The sequence below is a fragment of the Condylura cristata genome, unplaced genomic scaffold (assembly GCF_000260355.1).
Source record: "Condylura cristata isolate star-nosed mole 26May11 unplaced genomic scaffold, ConCri1.0 scaffold00007, whole genome shotgun sequence".
NCBI classification, from domain to species: Eukaryota; Metazoa; Chordata; class Mammalia; order Eulipotyphla; family Talpidae; genus Condylura; species Condylura cristata.
The window spans coordinates 2896200-2914249 of record NW_004567108.1 but is presented as its reverse complement, the minus strand read 5'-3'; the positions used below and the strand labels follow the sequence as shown (position 1 = coordinate 2914249).

Genomic DNA, 18050 nt, shown 5'->3' with positions numbered 1-18050 from the left:
GGTTCATGAGCGTCTGATAAACATCATGATCTTATAGCCTAAGCAAAGTGACAAACTTTTTTCATTCTTAACATGGACTTCAGTTACCTCTTTCTCTTTTATACTATAATGATTTTGTTTGTCAAGAATTAAAACAACTGGACATAGTTTGAAGATTTCCAAAATGTAAATGAATGCTCTTTAACCCCCATGATGGGTGATCTCTATTGACATTCAACTGTGGGGAAACCCAGAATTTGAAGCAGAGAAATACATCTCTATTTGCCACTAGTTGCATGTCACTGTATAGTCAGTTTCCCCACAGTGTTACTATCCACAGAGTAGTGTTTGCCCATTTGTTTTAAAAATAAAATCAAATGAAGAGAAATCAAATGAGGAGATACCATGATATTAATCTGTTAATAATTTAATGAAGTAACATGGTAGCAACATAGATTTAATGAAAAAGAAAACAAAATCTCTGGCCATGTGGCCTAATTAAAAAAATAATAATAATAAGACAACTGGGAAATTTGAGACTTAAATTTGAGACTTGTTCCTGGAGATGGGGAAAGCAACCTTGAGAAGGACACTGAATTTAGCATCGCTTAGCAGCAAGTGAATCATGCCAAAGTGAACCACAGCAGAGTTGTGGAGTGCTACAACAAATGAAAGGAAAGAGCATAATTTGACATCTAAAGCAAAGAGAATTTCTTTGTCCTAGTTATCAGTGTAAGGTAAAGCATAAGGTTTAAAAGCAAAGAAAGAGTTTTTAAAATGTTGTGATGAAAATGGGGTAGGAAAGACCATGCCTAGTGGACTTGAAATTGAACCAGAGTAAACATAGAGGTTACCTGGGAGCTCTGGCCATTATCTCTCCATTATCTTGAAGATAGCAGATTCACGTGGGATGGTACTCAGCCTGTCAGGACGAGGACGAACCTGACCTAAGATCAGGAAGATGGTGAGAAGCTGGGTCATGACCTTGTCATTGACCCTCAGCACATGTGACCTTGTGATTTCTTGAGCTCCCAGTAAGTAGTACCTCATGGCATGTACTGCCATATGTGTGTATGCATGTGTGTGTGCATATATTACATATGTATGCATATACACATATTAGTGTAAATGTTGTTCACATCCAAACTGACTATGAAGTAAACTCATTTTCTAATAATTAGGCATCACTTTTATCATTGCCGTTGAATGACCTGGTTTCTAAGCTCTAAATTACATAACCCCATTCTGAAGTTAAAGAAACAGTTAAGCCTAAGGGACTTCCATTTCCAACAATTTCCCATTTCAAGCTAGAGTAGCAAGGTCCACTTTTATTCTCCTTTAAGGAACAAAGAGGGTGTAGAAAGGAAGGACAGGGAGAGAGAGAATGTGAAATAATGTTTTTGAAGACACTAAGCATTAGTCAATAAAACACAGTGATTTCTGAAGAGATGAGCAAATTGAACTCTCTGCTGGTCCCAACTCACTGCCCCAAGAACATTCCAGACAGTGGCACAGGGACTGAGAACTGAGGAAAAACTGCCCACTCTCTAAGCAAGGAGACGGATCTGGGAATCTAGGGAGACCAAGGACAGGTATTTGTAGGACAGAGTGCCAGTGAGGACAGAGCTTCACAATGAGTCCCTTTAGGATGCCACAGAGAACTCTCAGCATGTGCCTGTGAGAGAAATACTCAAGGCTGATGAAAATCCTCCTGAAATTGTTAGAGAAAAAAATTTGTCCCTCACACAGGGTCAGGTATTGTGTGCATGCGCGAAATCCACAAAGGACAACTTCATAAATCATGGGTCACTGGGTAGGGTACTTAGGAGGGTCCCGCCTCGCTGCTCAATCTGTCCTGTCATATCTTAGAAGTAAGACCAAAAAGGATTAACAGTTTCCATGGAAATTAACTTCACCTTAGAACAAAGCTTAATTTAAAATGTGCATAGAAATACAAACTATGGTCCTCCCTGGTAGTGCAGCGGGTTAAAGCACTGCACTAAGAAGCTAAAGCCACTTCCACATGAGTTCGATCACAGCCTGCCCCGGAGGTGACCACATGGCGCGGCAGACCTCTCCTGACCTGCCCGCTGCTCCCCTCAGCATTGTACTTCATCTATCTGCCTGTTCTGCTCCCTGCTCTGTGTGTGGTGAATCCTCTCACCATCCCTATACCCAGTTCTGTATCCATAAGTAAATAAATCTTTAAAAAAAAAAATACAAACTATCCAGCACCCAACAAATTAAAACTAAGAATATCTGGCATCTAATTAGATAACCCTACAAGTAAATAAACAGGAAAAGGAGATTCATATTGAGGAGAAAAATCAGTCACTCAGAATCAACTCAGAACTGACAGAGGTTAAAGTATGCAGAGAAGCAGTTATTACAACTGTGTTCCATGTGTTCAAATAGTTAATTAGAAACATGAAAAATGTATAGCATACCCAAATAAAACTTCTAGAGATGCAAATGCAGTATTGTCTGAAAAAAATATATAAGGGATGAGACTCACAGTAGACTAGACATTATGAAAGAAATGACTAGTGAACTTCAAAGCCTCACTGCAAACTTACAAATGAAACAGAGAAAAAAGTAGAGAATATTAGTGAGTCTCAACTGGCCCAAAGGAGAGGAAAGAGAAAGAACAGAAAAAATATTGGAATGGTTGAAAAGTTTTCAAATTTAGTAAAGGTCATAAATTCACAGGTCCAAGCAGCTCAAGGAACCCCAGGCACAAGAAACATGAAGAAACTATAACACTGAAATCAGATTGCTCAAAGATCAGTATAAAAAGAAAAATTTTAAAAGCAGCCAGAGGAAAAGACATGTTGAGGCGGAGGTAAGAATGACAGCTGATTTCTCACCAGCAGCAATGCCAGTGAGAAAACAGTTGTGCAATCTTCTTAAGACACAAAAAGGAACGATTAAATCTGCTGGACCCACTTGTTTGTGAAGGTTTAATTTGGTGCCTGGCAGGCACAAACTGTCGCAAAGGAAACACTCAGAGACCTTATTATAGTTGTAAACTGTCTGGGGGGGAAATATCTCTTCTGAGCTCAATGTAAGGTGTGTGCTGACGTACTGGCAGGTGAGCCACCTGCACAGCTAGATCAGAGAGGAATTCCGGCATGGAAGCTGCTGTTTAATGATCAGAATTCAGCCGTCAGGGCACGCCACTTGGGATTCCTGAGGACAAGCAAGTCTGACTGTGCATTGCTTACCAGAGCTGCCCACTAAGAGAAAAGCAGTTTCAGGCAATTTCTTCATTGTTTGAACACTGTGGAATGTACTCACACAAACCTGGGTGAGGGAGACTGCTGCCCACCTGGCTTCGTGGTACAGCCTGTAGGGACCACTGTCAGAGACACGGCCCATCATTGACCAAAATATAGCTGAACACCACAAGGCTGTATTCACACACCTGCATTGAAGGTTCTAGCACATGTGCAGGTACCATAGAATTAAGGGATAACTCTGACTAGCACAGGAGCTTGAGTTTACTTCACATCCTAAAAGCGCTTCTGTGAAAATATTTAAAATGTGATGACCCTTTCAAACATTGCAATGGCTTTGATTCTTTGTGTATAGTTCCTTGCAATGAAGAATTCTGTTCTTATATAAAAAGCACTTGATGCCAGAAATCAACCTGACCTTTTCTTTCATCCATTGAACAGTTTTTCATCTTCAACTCTCAGCCAGGAAGGGGAAGGAAATTGATATAAAGAGATGAATATGTGTTAGTACTTGCCCTCAGGCACCTTCCATTATAATAAACATGTAAATCAAAATTTAAAAAAAAAAAAAACGTGATGGAGCTAGGGTAGAAGAGTATGCAGGCTCCAGATGTCGTGGACCCATTTCAACAAGGAAGAGGTCAGGTATGAGGAAGCACACTTCCAGTATCACTAATTAAAAACCTAAGACGAGGGGTGATGATTCATTTTACTACACTAGTGTGTCACTATTTAGGAAGCGCTAGATGCTCTAACAGAGAGGCCTCCTATCTACATAGCCTCAAACAAGACAGACATTAGAAGTCCTTTGTTTCCCTGATGTGCAGGTGCGTGGGGAGGGAGGACCCCTCCATGAATTAATTCACACAGGCTGACAACTCCCCTCCACCTGGACATGTGACCTCTAAAGCTATTCTTGTGTCACCATTCACCAGCAGGAGGCAGAAAACGAACACAAATCCACAACCAGAAATGTTCTCATCAAGATCACAGCTGCATGCCTGCTGTAAGCTGGATTCAACTTTTAGCCTCCAGTAGAAGTCACTCAGCACCACCAATAAGCATCAGTGTGCACCCATAAGCCTCAATCTGGATTCAAAAAAAGTAAATTTCTTCAAAGGGGCACAGCTTTGCTGGCACATTCAGTTTATATCATAAAGTACAGCAACAAGTCTGTACCCTAGAGACAATTTCAGAAATGGTTTTACACCCTTCCAGTGGCACCATTTTTTGGCTCCAGTAAAAAAAAAAAAGTCTACACCCCGTGAGGTACCGTATTTTAAAGGAAGTGAAGGAGCATGTATTAATGGAAACATCTTCTGGCTCGATCTAAAACGTGAGGACAAAAGCCAACTGTATTGTTTCAGTTTTTCCTACTGAAGAATCACTGACTCTTCCCTGTTCCTGGGTTCCCTTGCTCGTGGGCTAGATAGGGGTGTTAGCCGTTTCATTTTTGATTCTGCACCTCAGTGTGCTCCGTGCATGCAGCCCTGTCCCTGGGGACCATGCAGGAGCCTCAGGTGGGGCAGCCTTCATGCAGGAGCCTCAGGTGGCAGCCTTCACCTGGGACCATGCCAGGGATATAGCCACACAGTTCTGTTCACCCCCACCCCCATCAGGTATTTCCAAATGCCAATCACGCACAGTGCAACAGCCACAATATCTGATAATCTTCCAACCAAAAAGTTGTGTGTTCAGTAAAGTGCATGGTTTTTGGAAAACAGAATAGTGTTTTCTGCTATAATTTGAAATCATCTTTGAGTCCTTTTCTTTGTTATTAGAGTCTGTGGACAAGATTGTTAAACAGAATGTTCAACAGACAGCTTTTTATTTTCTCAAGACTTGTTGCAGGCTCTCTACTATCCTGAAGAGTAAACCAAAGCTTTTGTTCTTCCTTACTTTGCTGATCCACCAAATTTCAGTCATTGTTAAGATGTATTTTTAGAGGCATGTTTTCTTATTTGAAAGTGAGTGGTACTTGAAATCATCTGAGACTTTCCGGGTGGTGGGCCTGTTATTACTGTTTAGAAAATGCTTCCTCGGAGCCACTTTTACTTGAACTTGACCTTCCTCCTTTCTCACCACACAAATATATTTAAATGCTTTTTCCCCAGGAAATTCCCCTGGTGGGAAATTGGTGTTTTCAACATTGTGTGAACACATGCAGTAAAATTCAGTCTTTTCACTAACCTGACTTGCATCTCAAAAACTACAGACAGAAAAAAGACGTTTCAATTATGCAGTAGCTACCATTACTTTAGCTACAATTTTTAGTTTTTAAATGAGTTTGTTGCTTTACTAACATAAGGGAATTCTCCACTTCTCCTTCTTGACTAGAGATACCAATTTTCAAAATAGACTTTGAACACAGAAGTACATAATTCTTGATGTATGTACTTAACTCCTGATTTAAAGAGTAAAGCCTAATCTTATGTCCACTGCAAGAGGCCAGTATTTGAAGTGCCCTGTGTTAGCAAATGCCGTTGCTCCATAAATCCTCTTCTAGCCACCAACCACAGTCGTTCTCAACTGCATAAACCTGGTAATTCAGATAATAATCACACAGGAGAGAATAATGTAAGGCTTGTAGAAAAAAAAAAACACATGGTTTCTGAATATTTTGAACATTTTTCATAGTACAGAACTGAGCAACTAAGCTTTTTGGGGTCCTTTCTGTCCTCTTAATCGTAAGAATGAGATGGGAATGAGATATCATGTTAATAACATGTCATTGTAAATGAATTCCAAAACAAATTTCGGAATCCTGAGTACCAATTCCTTGCTCATCTTACATCTGTACAACTTTAGTACACTGTCGGCCTGTGTTACTACAAAGAAGCTAAAATGTTCTTAGGAGATGAAATCATGTTTGGAAGGAATTGTTTTTTAAATGTCACTTTTCTTTGCCATACGAAAAGAAAAATGAGGAGTTAGCTCAATTGAGAAAGGAGGGGAAAAAGAGAGACTTAATCCTGACATTTCTAGTAAACACGGGCGAATCCCGCTGTTCCCCAACCCCTTCAGGCTTAAAATTTGGCCACAATTATATTTGTCAGCCACCACCCTCTCCTGCTCCCCTGCAGTTGATGAACTTGAGGTGCCTTATAGACACATCCCTGTGGAAAGAGGGAGTGGAGCTTAGGTGTCTATTCCAAAGTCCGGAATCATCTCTTCTGCACCTCTTAACCAGAGCAAGCCTCTGGTCCTCTCCGATCTCCACTGGGTCATTGCGACTGGTCACTGGACCGTGTCCTGTCCAAGGCTCCCTTCTGACCCACATCGGCCTCCCCACTACTGAGCTCCCCCAAGATGCAGCCACAGCTGCTCCTTGACCCAGGACAGGGTACCTCCCCCTCTGGGCAGATTACCTGACATTCTTACACTGGCTTACTCGGCAGGGGACCTCTGAGGCCTTGAGCCCTGCTGGGTCCAGGAAGGGCAATAGAACTTTGGTCAGCACCCCACTTTTCCATCTTCAACAGGGGTGGGGGACACAAAGGGGTGATTGCCTCAGGTATTTGTAATGGCAGCCCCCTCCACTTTCATACCTGGTGCTCTTGTCCAACCTGCATCCCTTCTCTGCCCAGTGTGGGTATTCTGGATGGATTCCAAGGACACTGAGCACCCCTGTGGTCACAGACCACGGCTCTGAAAGGTCCCTGCCTGACTTCCCCTTCCTCGGCACCAGCCATGCTGCTGGCATGATGCTTTCGTTCCGTTTGCAAAACCAAGCTTCCGTCCAAAGATTGCAGCCCAACCACAAGGAGCTGTGTACACATTGCTCTCCTGTTCATCTCTCTTCATAGCAGCGAAACTGTTGCTTTTGCTCCCACTACAAAACTCTCAGAAGCCCACACACTTCCCTAACTGCCCAGCGACTCCCATGCTGGCCAAGGAACTCACTTCTTTCTTGGAAAAGCGCAGGTCGGGCCTGGCATTTCTGTGCTGGGCTCACCTGGGAAGAATTCCCCTCTTACCTTCGCCTCTGCACGCCTTTCTCCCTCCCGGCCTCTGCACTTCTGCTTCTCCCGCGGGTCTCGTGCAGGCTTCCCACGCCGGCCACAGGTGACTGACTTCTAGACTCATCTGCTGCCACTTAAAAGGCAGCGTGGTCGTATATCGTGCATGTCGAGGAAACTTGTGCCATCTTTTGAATGAGGTGGCAGTAACTTATCCTGAGTTCTGCCTACTGATGTAATGCTGGAAATTTCCCATGCAAAGGCACACCGAATGTTTCAGAACAAAAGTTTTTTTTTATCTGGCTAACCTCCTTCGCCCTAGAGAACTTATCGCTGTTGACCAGTTTCTCATACCAGAATGACGGATCTGTAAGTCAAATACACACTTAACCCTACGTAGCCATTGTTGGTCACTCTGAAATCGGTTCCCAGCAAAGGCAAGGGTGGCTTTTACTTTCCAGACTCTACATCATTCTTCATCCAATACGAGACAGATACCCGAATTAGCCTTCCGTCCATGGCTCATTTCCGAGATGGTCAGGTTCTCCTCTATCATCGAAGGATGGAGGCGAGGCCCAGACAGTGTCTAGGAGACAGATGACAGAAGGACAGAGGATATTGTCAGCATCATGATGAGAAACGTTTGCAATAACAGGACCTAGAGATGGGCACAGGCGCCTCCCGGGGGCAGGTGACTAACATGTTGGTCTGTAGGTCTCCTTCTCTGTAAAATAAGGACAAGAATGCCCATCGGGAGCTTGGCGAGGTAACAAGTGACTGATAAGCAAGTCAGCAGCTGGGCCTGGAGTGAGGAGGGACAGGGGAAGAGCTCGTCTTTTAGGCCCATGCCCCGGCCTGCCCACATGCCCAAGAACATTCCCTGTGGCCTTCACAGGCCCAGAATGTCACCCCATGTTGAAATGTACTGCCGAGGTCCGCCCCACCACATGACAATACGGGCCCCACTCTGATGTCCCTTCTCCCGCTTTCTCTAGTGTCCCTCCTTAGTTTTTGGAAGACCCCAGCCATAAGTGGGCAGCCTGTGCTGGGGGTCACAGTCTCCCCAGGGCGGGCACTGGAGGCCAGAGGATTAGCAAGTAGTGGAGGGAGCCGATGGAAGCCTGTCCGCGCACTGGACACGCGTCAGGCTGGAGCCGGCACTTGCAGCCGGTGGAGGCCATTCTCTGTCTTCGTGAAGCGCACTGCCCCCTGGAAGGGGTGTCCTGTGCAGACATCCGACCTGTCCGCAGCTACCAAGGCCTCGTGTGCTTCTGTGCCTGAGACTCCAGCCCCTCCCGAATCCTTGCGCCCCAAGAGGGGCTGTGATGAGCTCACGGGCTCCTAGAGGTGCGCTAGTGAGTTGTGTCTTCTGCCCACCACGGGCTTCCTAGAGCTCGAGGCGCAGAGTGGGCGGCTGGAGACAAGCTACGGTATGAGCTGATAGTGAAGAGAAACTGACTGACGTGTAACGTAGGATGGGCTGAAGTTGTGTGTTTTTAATCTCATATTTCGTGCAGGGCTGGGCTGAGGATGTGGCAGGCATGGCGTGTGCCCTACGTTCACTGCCAGAGGGGGCTCCCTGCCTGCCACAGGTGAGAGCCAGCTCTGGGCACCTGCCCCGCTGGGGGAGGGGTGGTGGGCCCCGTGGGGGAGGGGTGGGGACCCTGCCCCACCTCTAGGGTTCCCCAGGAGGACGCGGCCGCAGCATCATAAGCCTCACGTTCTGGTTGCCTTTTTCCTTGATCATCAGTGAAGTCGGAACAGATGAAAACCCCGTGGGGTTTGACTGGCACAGAGTCCCCTCTCCTCTGGCACACACATGCAGGACGTAAAGTGTACGTGCAGATGTCAGCAGAGCGGGCCTCCCTACGCCCAGGAGCTGAGCGGGCGTGCTGGGCCCCCTGGCGAGAGCCCGCTCAGCAGGAAGCCCAGCGTGCCCCGCGGGGTCCCAGCCCCCAACCCGCTGCCTGCCTCGCTTGAGAAACTAGGCCCTGCATGATGGCCCCGACAGAAACATGCTGATCCCCATGTTTTGTATTTTTTTTAATTTAACGATTTTGACTCTTGGTTTGCAATGTATTTGCTTCTTCGCTTTTTCTGACTCACTGTTACTCAACAGCTCCTGCCCTCCGGGACCTCCAGGGCTCCAGGGTTCTCTGCCAAAAACCGCGCACTCATCCTTGACGGGCCCCTGGGCCTGCAGTTCTTCCTTGCCTCTGCCTGCCAGTAGCCGGCCCTTCCCTAACTTAAAGCATCAAGCCCACAAGCCCACACCCACACACACACACGACTTTCCAACTGCACGAAGCTCTGGCCCCACAGAAACCAGGCCCAGTGGCCAGATTTGCCTGAAGTTGTGGTCACCTGCCGGAGGCCCCCGAGTGACCCGCTGACCGGTGTCTGAGCTCACCCCTCCTGCCGCCAGGTCCTGGCCAGTCCACCTCGCTGGCGCAGGTGGAGCGTCTGCAGAGCCCGCGTGCCGCGGCTTCTCCTCCTCCGCCTGCTTCTGACGCCCTTTGCGTCCTGTCTCCGCAGTGGTCAGTTTACATCCGAGCTGCGGTCCGGAAGGAGAAAGGCCTGCCCATCCTCGTCGAGCTGCTCCGCGTGGACAACGACCGTGTGGTGTGCGCGGTGGCCACAGCGCTGCGGAACATGGCCCTGGACGTCAGGAACAAGGAGCTCATCGGTAGGTCCCGCGGCCGCCGGCCGCCGTTGGACGCGACTTGCCGCCGGCTGGGCCGCGCGCGAGTCCTGACGCGGAGCGCGCAGCACGGCGCGTTTACCTGTGTGCAGAGCACAGGGGTGTGCGGACTCGCGCGTTTGTGCGTGTGCAGTGCACACGCGCAGACACGGAGCCGTTGTTCCGGGCTCTGTTTCTTCTCCAAGCCTCAGGCACTGATGTACCTCAGAATTTAGAGGAAAATTCAGTGTTGTTGACATTTCTAATACTTGCAGGTGAAAGGCGGCCGTGGTGCTCAGCACTGGAAACGGCCCTCGGATCCTCTCCATGCCGGTTAGGCTGTGCGTTTGCCACCTGCTGTCTCCCCACTTCCCTCGTGAGCTGGAGTTCAGACGGGCCCACCTGCTGCTTTGCTTGACCCGTCGATTTGGTCATTTATTTTGGATGAGGCCATACTGGCTCCTTCATCCCACTTTTACAAAATCATCTCCCTTTAATCTGGTGTCCAAGAGAAATGGGGAGAGTCTGTTGCTAACGAAGTGTTTGCAGGGGAGGTTGGACTCTCGTCTACTTATGCCCCAAGTACTGGCACGTGACCTGCCTTTTGGAGGCCCAGAGACTCCATCAGACCCCGAGGGAGGGAGCCTGGCCCCGGGGACTGTTCTCAGCAGAGGGGGCCCTGCGTTGAGAGGCCACGTGGAGTAGCCGGACGGCTGCTGTTGGGGAGGCTGCGCTGTTGTTGATGGAGACAACAGTCTCGCGGCATTGGGTAGCTGCTGGAAGGGTGCTGTTGCGGCCTTGGGCATCTTCGCGCTGTTGCACAGCCCCTCCTGTACATCACAGTATGTGCCATCTTCCAGAACATTGCGCCGGTGGGAAGCCCTGGCCCTCCCATGGACAGTCCCGTGTTCACCGCCTCCCCACAGGTCCGAGCCGCCAGGCTGGTGTCTGCTTCTGTGCATCTCCCTGTTCTGGAGACTAGTAACAATGGAGTCATGTAACATGTGTCTTTATGCCTGGCATCTTCCAGTGAGCATAAGTGGTTGGCATTTCAGTGGCGGCCCAGGTCATGATACAGGTGTTGTCAAGGGGGCCTTTGAGCAAAGGCATCAGGGGCGGGGTGGCAGCGTGGTGGGATGAGCATCTTCCTTGCGGGAGTAGCTCCTGCCCAACAGCCTAGAAGGGGCACTGGGACCTGGGGTGGCTTCCAGGTCTCGAAGGGGCCCAGGGGCTGGAGGAGAGTGAGCGCTGGGTGTCCAGCTCAAAGTGGTTTCTGGCGCTGTCCTGTAGGGGGAGATGCCCAGGTCGAGGCTGGGGATGCCCAGGGGACCATGCACCTCCCACAGACCATGGTCCTGGTGCGCCCCTGGGGTGCAGAGCTGCTGCCACGCCCGGCTGGCATCGACTGCAGGTAACAGGAGTCGATCTGAACCACTGATCATGCCAAAGGTTTGCTTAATACACAGGTTTATTAAAGCACCTGGGTCTGTTTCTAATCCCCAAAATGCCACTTTTCCTGCCGTTCCAGGGTGTCCATATGATCCTCCAATAAGAACCTAAGAGTCCAGACATTTATTTACTCACGGGGACACCGGGTTTCAACCCAGAGCCTAAGAATACAATTATTTGCTCTACACACATAATGCGCGCGTTATCAGTCATTACAGGCATGCCCTAAACTTGCTGTTGGTATTTAGTTTGATTTTAATGTAAATATTTGCAGGGCTTGTGTATTTGAACTAGGCTGTTAGCTAAAAGGGTCAGGAACCCTCCCTATCCGCCTTCCTTTTCCTTATCATCAATTCAGACAGGCAGAGCTGGGGCTTCTATTAAAATCCGATCGCACCTCTATAAAATGGAGGAAGGATCAATAGCTCATCAGCCTGCTGCCTGGGATACTGCCCGGTAGGGTGCGCCTGGGTGTTTTATTTCCTTTGGAGGGTTAAAATATAACAAAATAGGGAAGTATCGATCGGTCTGCAGCTCCTGGGTATCTCTTCGTTCCCAGAAGCCAGCCATCTCGAGCTTTCTGCACAACAGTTGGCTCTCCATATTGCCCGTGTTAAATTAAGCCTTTACTATCAAATGGCACAGACAGGAAGGGAGCCAATCCTTTAAAAATAGAAGCGAAAATATCTATGTCACTGGCTTTATGGAATCGATAACTTTTTTGAATGGGAAAATATAATTTAACTAAAAACCCCACACCATTATATTCTACTTAGGATAAAGGAAATGGGACCTTTGCTGGTGCTTTTATTTTAAAAATGGTTATCGAAGTAGGGCTTTGTTATGGAAAAAATGCTACACAGCTCTGGACACACTGAAAACAAAGCTGCTGTAACTTTGAACCAAAAATGAAAAACGTTCATTGGGGCTCCTCTTTTCTGTCAGTTCTCACTCATTCTCAGCAAACGTCCACCTACTGTCCCCTGGGTTTCTCCATGCCTCACTTTCAACCCGTCAGCTGGTGCAGTGCGCCAGTTGTAAAGTTCAGTCGTCTTTTCCGGCCACCACTGCCCAGCACTGGCGACTCCCAGATCCTGTGTGCAGCTGTGCAGTCAGCAGCTCTGCTGAGCATTTGACAGGCAGATGTAACAGCTCCGCACCCGAGTGCCCAACTTCTGCCCAAAACAGACCATTGCCCACCCTTCCCCGTTTGTGGCTCCTGGCAGACACCTAGGGTTCTTCATGCCTCACATTCAGCCCATCAACAAGTCTGGTCTTCCCTTGCAAGAATTGCCCAGAACCTGACACTTTTCGTCTTCATCTCTTTTCCCCTGATGCAGAATTCCCATCACCCCTCCAGATCATCACCCTGTCCGCCTGGTCTCCTGTTTCTCCATTAACCTCCGCTGTCTGCTCACAATGCAGCAGCCAGTTCCTGTAAAAACCTGCCTCCGGCCGTGTGATTCCTCCACTCTGGCCCCCTCATGGTGCCTCATCTGTGTCCGTCTCTAACGCAGTCCTTGCAGAGCAGAGCGGACTCTGGACGAGCAGCTCTCCATTCCTATTCCTCCTCACTGCTCCCCTCTCACTGCCATCCCCAGCTTTGTTGCAGACTCTGGGTGACTGTGGCTCCTCAGTGTATAAACCACCATCCTGCCCCTGGGCCTTTGAACTGCCTCCTCACCTGCAGTCCTCCTCACCCAGGAACCCCAGCCTCCCCCTGCTCAGTCGGGCATGCAAGCGTTATCGTCACCATTTTTAAAATTCTACAGCATCCCCTACACCCTCCACACCAATCCTCGTTTTCCTTGCACACCTCCCTCCTTCCTCACGGGAATGCAAGCCAGTGCAGGGCAGTCAGCGTCTGCTCACTGGCCCAGCTCGTGGACCTGGAACAACACCTGGTTCATAGCAGTAAACACTTGGTGTGTGAATAACTGAACTAATTTTTTTCTCATCTGGTCATCATCTTAAATTGAACTCTAAATCAACAAATTGTTAGGTAAGCAAGTTAAGTAAAACATTAACTAAGGGAAATGATTTTATGTAATTTTTAAACATCATCAGAAAGTCAGTTTGTTTTCTCTTAAAATTTAAAAACTGTTTGCAGACACTCAGAATTATAAGAGGGGTCCTTCTTCCATCAAGGGTTCTGGCATTTCTGTCGAACTGAGAACTCTTCAAAGATCATTCTCGGAGTAGCTCCCCCCCATGGAGTGGGAGGCTGGCATGGTCTCTCCGATAGTGTGGCATTCAGCAATGCCCCTGCCCCGTCGGGTCTAGGAGGATCATTTAGAAGCCCTGAAAGGATGCCACGTGCTCTGCTTCTCTGTGGCCTTCCCATTGCACTATCTGAAGTTTCATGTCCGCCTCTGCCGTCGGGTGATAAGTGGGCTACAGGAAGATTTTTTTTTTAAGATTTATTTATTTATTCATACAGAAATGGGGTACAGGTCAAAGATGCGGAGGGTGAGAGGCTTCACCAGAGACAGAGTTGGGAGCAGAACAGGCAGATCAACGAAGTACACTGCTGAGGGGAGCAGCGGGCGGGTCAGGAGAGGTCTGCCTCGCCATGTGGAGCTCCTCCGGGGCAGACGGGGATCGAACTCATGCAGAAGTGGCTTTAGCTTCTTAGTGCTGTGCTTCATCCCGCTGTGCCACCAGGGAGGGCCCGGGCTGCAGGAAGATTTTAAATGATACGGTGCAGTCTTTTGAATGATACATACATACATGTTGAATGATAGCCATATATTTGTTTGCAACCTCCCAGAAATGTTAATTGACTTTGTCGGTGGGTGGTTATTTCATTATTCAGAAAGGTTTTGAAACATGAATGGTGGCAATGAACTTTCATGGAAGAAAGTATTATATTGCTTTTTAGCAAGTGTAGGAAATGGCCTACACTTCAGCACCCTGGACAGTTCCCTATGCCCTTAGTGGTTCCTCGTTCTAGCCAACCCCACCTATCTGACAAGTAAACAAAACAACAAATTTTTTTAAAACCTTAGAGTGCATACAAGTACTGCACAAGAGGTACTGAATCTACCACTTGGCTGGCCCTGGTCATGAACCCATTGTGAGTCATCCTTGGGAAGAGCCATGAAAGGCATCCTGTGGTATGTGCTCATTTATTTTGCGGCACTTTCAGACAGCACAGAATATCAAAAGAGCTTCCAAACAGCTCTAAGTCTCACAGGGGCACTGCCAGTGAAGTTCCCAACATGTTGTTGAGCTGTGAGTGCCTTCTTGCCACATTTGATGTCCTACCCACACACACCCCGATCCGCCTCTACTCTCTAACAGCTCTCTGGCACAAATCCTGCGGCACACCAGCTTTTGTGCCATCCTTCCCACCTGCACACCTTTGCCCGAGGTGCCCCCTCCTGGCACACTCACTGTTCACATACCAGCCTCCCACCCACCGCTCCATGCCCAGCTCAGGGTGCTCCGCCAGATGAAGGCTGCGCCCTGAACTCCAAGACGAGTCGGCAGCTCTTTCGTCTTCTGTGTAATGCTGCGCATGTACTGTCTTAACTGCTTTGCTTTATGTATCGCCTCTGCCCCAAAGAGATCACAAACAGAGCCCAGGCGATGTGTTCACTTTTCTGTCCTACATTGCCAAGCACCTTGCTGTATACCCAGAGCAGTCACCCAGCACATATTTGCCAAACCAATTAGCTGATAGATGCATAACAAGGGCTGTTTAGTCTGCAGAGCAGATCCACAGGAAGTTTGGGGATTCAAGGAGAGGAAGGTGTAGAGGGGATGTTTGGTTTAAGCTCTTTCCACAGTGTCCAGGACATTGAGGAGAGAATGGCACTTGGATACCTGCACATGCAGGACTTCAGTCAAACTCATTCCACCGCTGCTTGGTGAGAGGTGTAGGGTTGGGTAGGAAAGAGTAGCGCTTTCTCCAGCACCTCCAGTCGCAAAGGTCCATGTTGGCAGAGCTGATGCACCATCATGGATGATACTGGCGGAGTAGCTGAACACCATCCTGCTTCCTTGGCCGGGGGCTGCTTGCCACACTCCTGGAAGACGAGCCACGGTTGGGATGCCGGAGGCTTCCTCTCAGCTGCCCCTACTGCGCTGCGATGGACATGCCCTTCTGCCCCCCCCCTTCATCCTCCGCTGTCCCTGCTCTGCTCTGCTGCTTTTTCAAAAGTCTGGTCGTCACCCCTGCACTGAGGCTAAGAACCCCTCGCTGGCTGATGTTCTGAGCCTTTTTCAACATTTGGGGAACCTTCTTCCCACTGTCAGCTGGTTGAGCTGCTATCCAGGGCACACCCTCGGTGTGTTCCAACCCCAGTGGAAACTCACCCTTTCTGGGGCCAGGAGGGTTTTTTCCTGGGGGGAGTCTGATGGCCACTTAGTACAGGCATCCCCTAGAGGGCGCACTGCCTCCTTTCCACATGACTAAAGTCATCGACCAAATAAGGATAGTTTCTTGCCATTGGAATTAGTTGACCTTCCAAGCAATAAATGCATCCTGCTTCTTCCCCTCACAGGGGGGTTCACATGGCCCCTGCCATTCGGGTCAGGAGCAGACAGCCTGCCCTGCCTCACTTTTTTCCTCAGGCCACTGTCTGTTTTAAATATTCAGATGAAAAATGTTGCCTGTTTGTAGACAATGGCCGCTCATTATATCCAAATGACGGCCTTTTTTATTGATTTCCTTTTGAATTTTTTTTAGTTAATTTATTTGAAAGGCTTTCGTTAAAAATTGTTAAGGAAAAATGGTCACACTGCCCATAGAATGAGTCACATTCAAGCTCCCAAGCCTGAGCTTTACTTAGTGAGAGATGATTTTCCTTTGGGGGACTGGTGAAGAAGGGGGGATCTTCATTTCTTCCCCGTCTGTCTAGGTGTTGCATTGCTTTGTAAGCATACTTTTATTTCGTGATCTCGAAGGTGAATTTTTGAGATGTGTGTCCTTGGAATTCTATACCTAGAAATCCTAATCATCTGGGACAATCTGTGGGACAGATAGATACCTAGCTCTCTGACCCTGACACAGGTTCTCTGGGGGATAAAGAGCTATCCGCTCCAGGAAACATTCCAGACGTGACTAGGGAAACCACTCTCAGAATTTGTCTTGGTTCTTTGACCTGGGATTGGAAAGTGTCCCGACCATCACCACAGGCGCTTGGAGTACCACATTGTACCCAGACAAAGCTAGCGAGGCCACTAGCCCATGGCACATCCCCTGGCTGTAAAAGACATGTATAATGTTTCATTCTGCTCTCACCTGGCGATGGTTTGCAAGGGGCAGAAACCCGGAGCTTCAGACACTCCGTGCTGGGACGAAGGCTCCCACCCCCCATGCAGAGGTGTCGTCTGTACCTCGTGCCTGGCCCTGGGAGTCCCTGCACTGCCAGGAATGACCCAGAGCTCTGGAGCCTCAGTGTGCCAGGGAGGTCGTGGGTTGGCTCATGGAATGTGCAAGCCTTGCTCTGTTCCGTAGGGTGGAGGACATTTTGGAACCAGATCTCTCCTGCCTTCAGTCCCTGGCAGATGTTGCTTTAATTGAAACACATGCAATTTTGACTCGTGTTTTACAAAGAAGCCCAGTTTCCCAGACAAGGTGATTTAGCAGAGCACTCTTCCCTCGCTAGTTTTAATAACTGGACTTCTCTTGCCAAGTTCTGGGCCGTGGGAGACTGGGTGCATTGGCTGAAACTTGGAGCCTTCAGACGAGTGCCTGAGTTAGAGGTCGGGCCTCCCAAACCTGGGCATCTGAGCTTCCCAGCACCACCTTCCTCCCCAACACGACTAGGGCTCCTTTAATTAACTCACACACCTGTTGGGGACTTTGGGCCACCTGTTGGGGACTTGTGGCACCTGGAGCTGGCAGACAGGAATTCCTTGGAAGGAGATTGGAAATAAATGAGAGAATTGATTATAATTTTAGTAGGCAGGACTTAATGACTCACCCCTGGGAAATGGCCCATGTGCAGAAGGAAACAACTGAGGTCTTTCCAAGTTGATTTCAATTCCAGGGCCTCGGTTTAAAGGTCTCAAAGCAAAAACAAAAGAAAAAATCTCGGCTTTATGTTGACTATTTTACACCTGGCCAGAGTTTCAGAAGAAAAGCCTCAGAGAACAGGTTTGTGGGATGAAATAGCACCTTCGCACCCCAGCCTTGCAGTCTACAAACAGAAAAGAGGAATGTAGCCAAATGTTCAGAATGGTTTTCTTTCTGCAGGTTGAGAGCTGTCTTCTCCCCTTGACCAAAAAAAAAAAAAAAAAAAAAAAGTGGTTACTTACTCTCTAATACTAAAAACAAGAGATTAGAAGAGAGTGGGGAAGTTTCCAGATTCTTGCCACATTTGATGTCCTACCCACACACACCCCGATCCGCCTCTACTCTCTAACAGCTCTCTGGCACAAATCCTGCGGCACACCAGCTTTTGTGCCATCCTTCCCACCTGCACACCTTTGCCCGAGGTGCCCCCTCCTGGCACACTCACTGTTCACATACCAGCCTCCCACCCACCGCTCCATGCCCAGCTCAGGGTGCTCCGCCAGATGAAGGCTGCGCCCTGAACTCCAAGACGAGTCGGCAGCTCTTTCGTCTTCTGTGTAATGCTGCGCATGTACTGTCTTAACTGCTTTGCTTTATGTATCGCCTCTGCCCCAAAGAGATCACAAACAGAGCCCAGGCGATGTGTTCACTTTTCTGTCCTACATTGCCAAGCACCTTGCTGTATACCCAGAGCAGTCACCCAGCACATATTTGCCAAACCA

General features: G+C 48.4%; 1 protein-coding gene across 1 annotated transcript in view; it reads left to right on the top strand.

The window, feature by feature from the left end:
- CTNND2 (catenin (cadherin-associated protein), delta 2) overlaps window positions 1-18050 on the top strand; it is a 665207-nt gene that overhangs the window by 580426 nt on the left and 66731 nt on the right. Inside the window, exons 16-17 of the mRNA XM_012721744.1 lie at window positions 9710-9860; window positions 11145-11265. Coding sequence (XP_012577198.1) covers window positions 9710-9860; window positions 11145-11265 — 272 coding nt within the window. The remainder of the gene's footprint in view (window positions 1-9709; window positions 9861-11144; window positions 11266-18050) is intronic.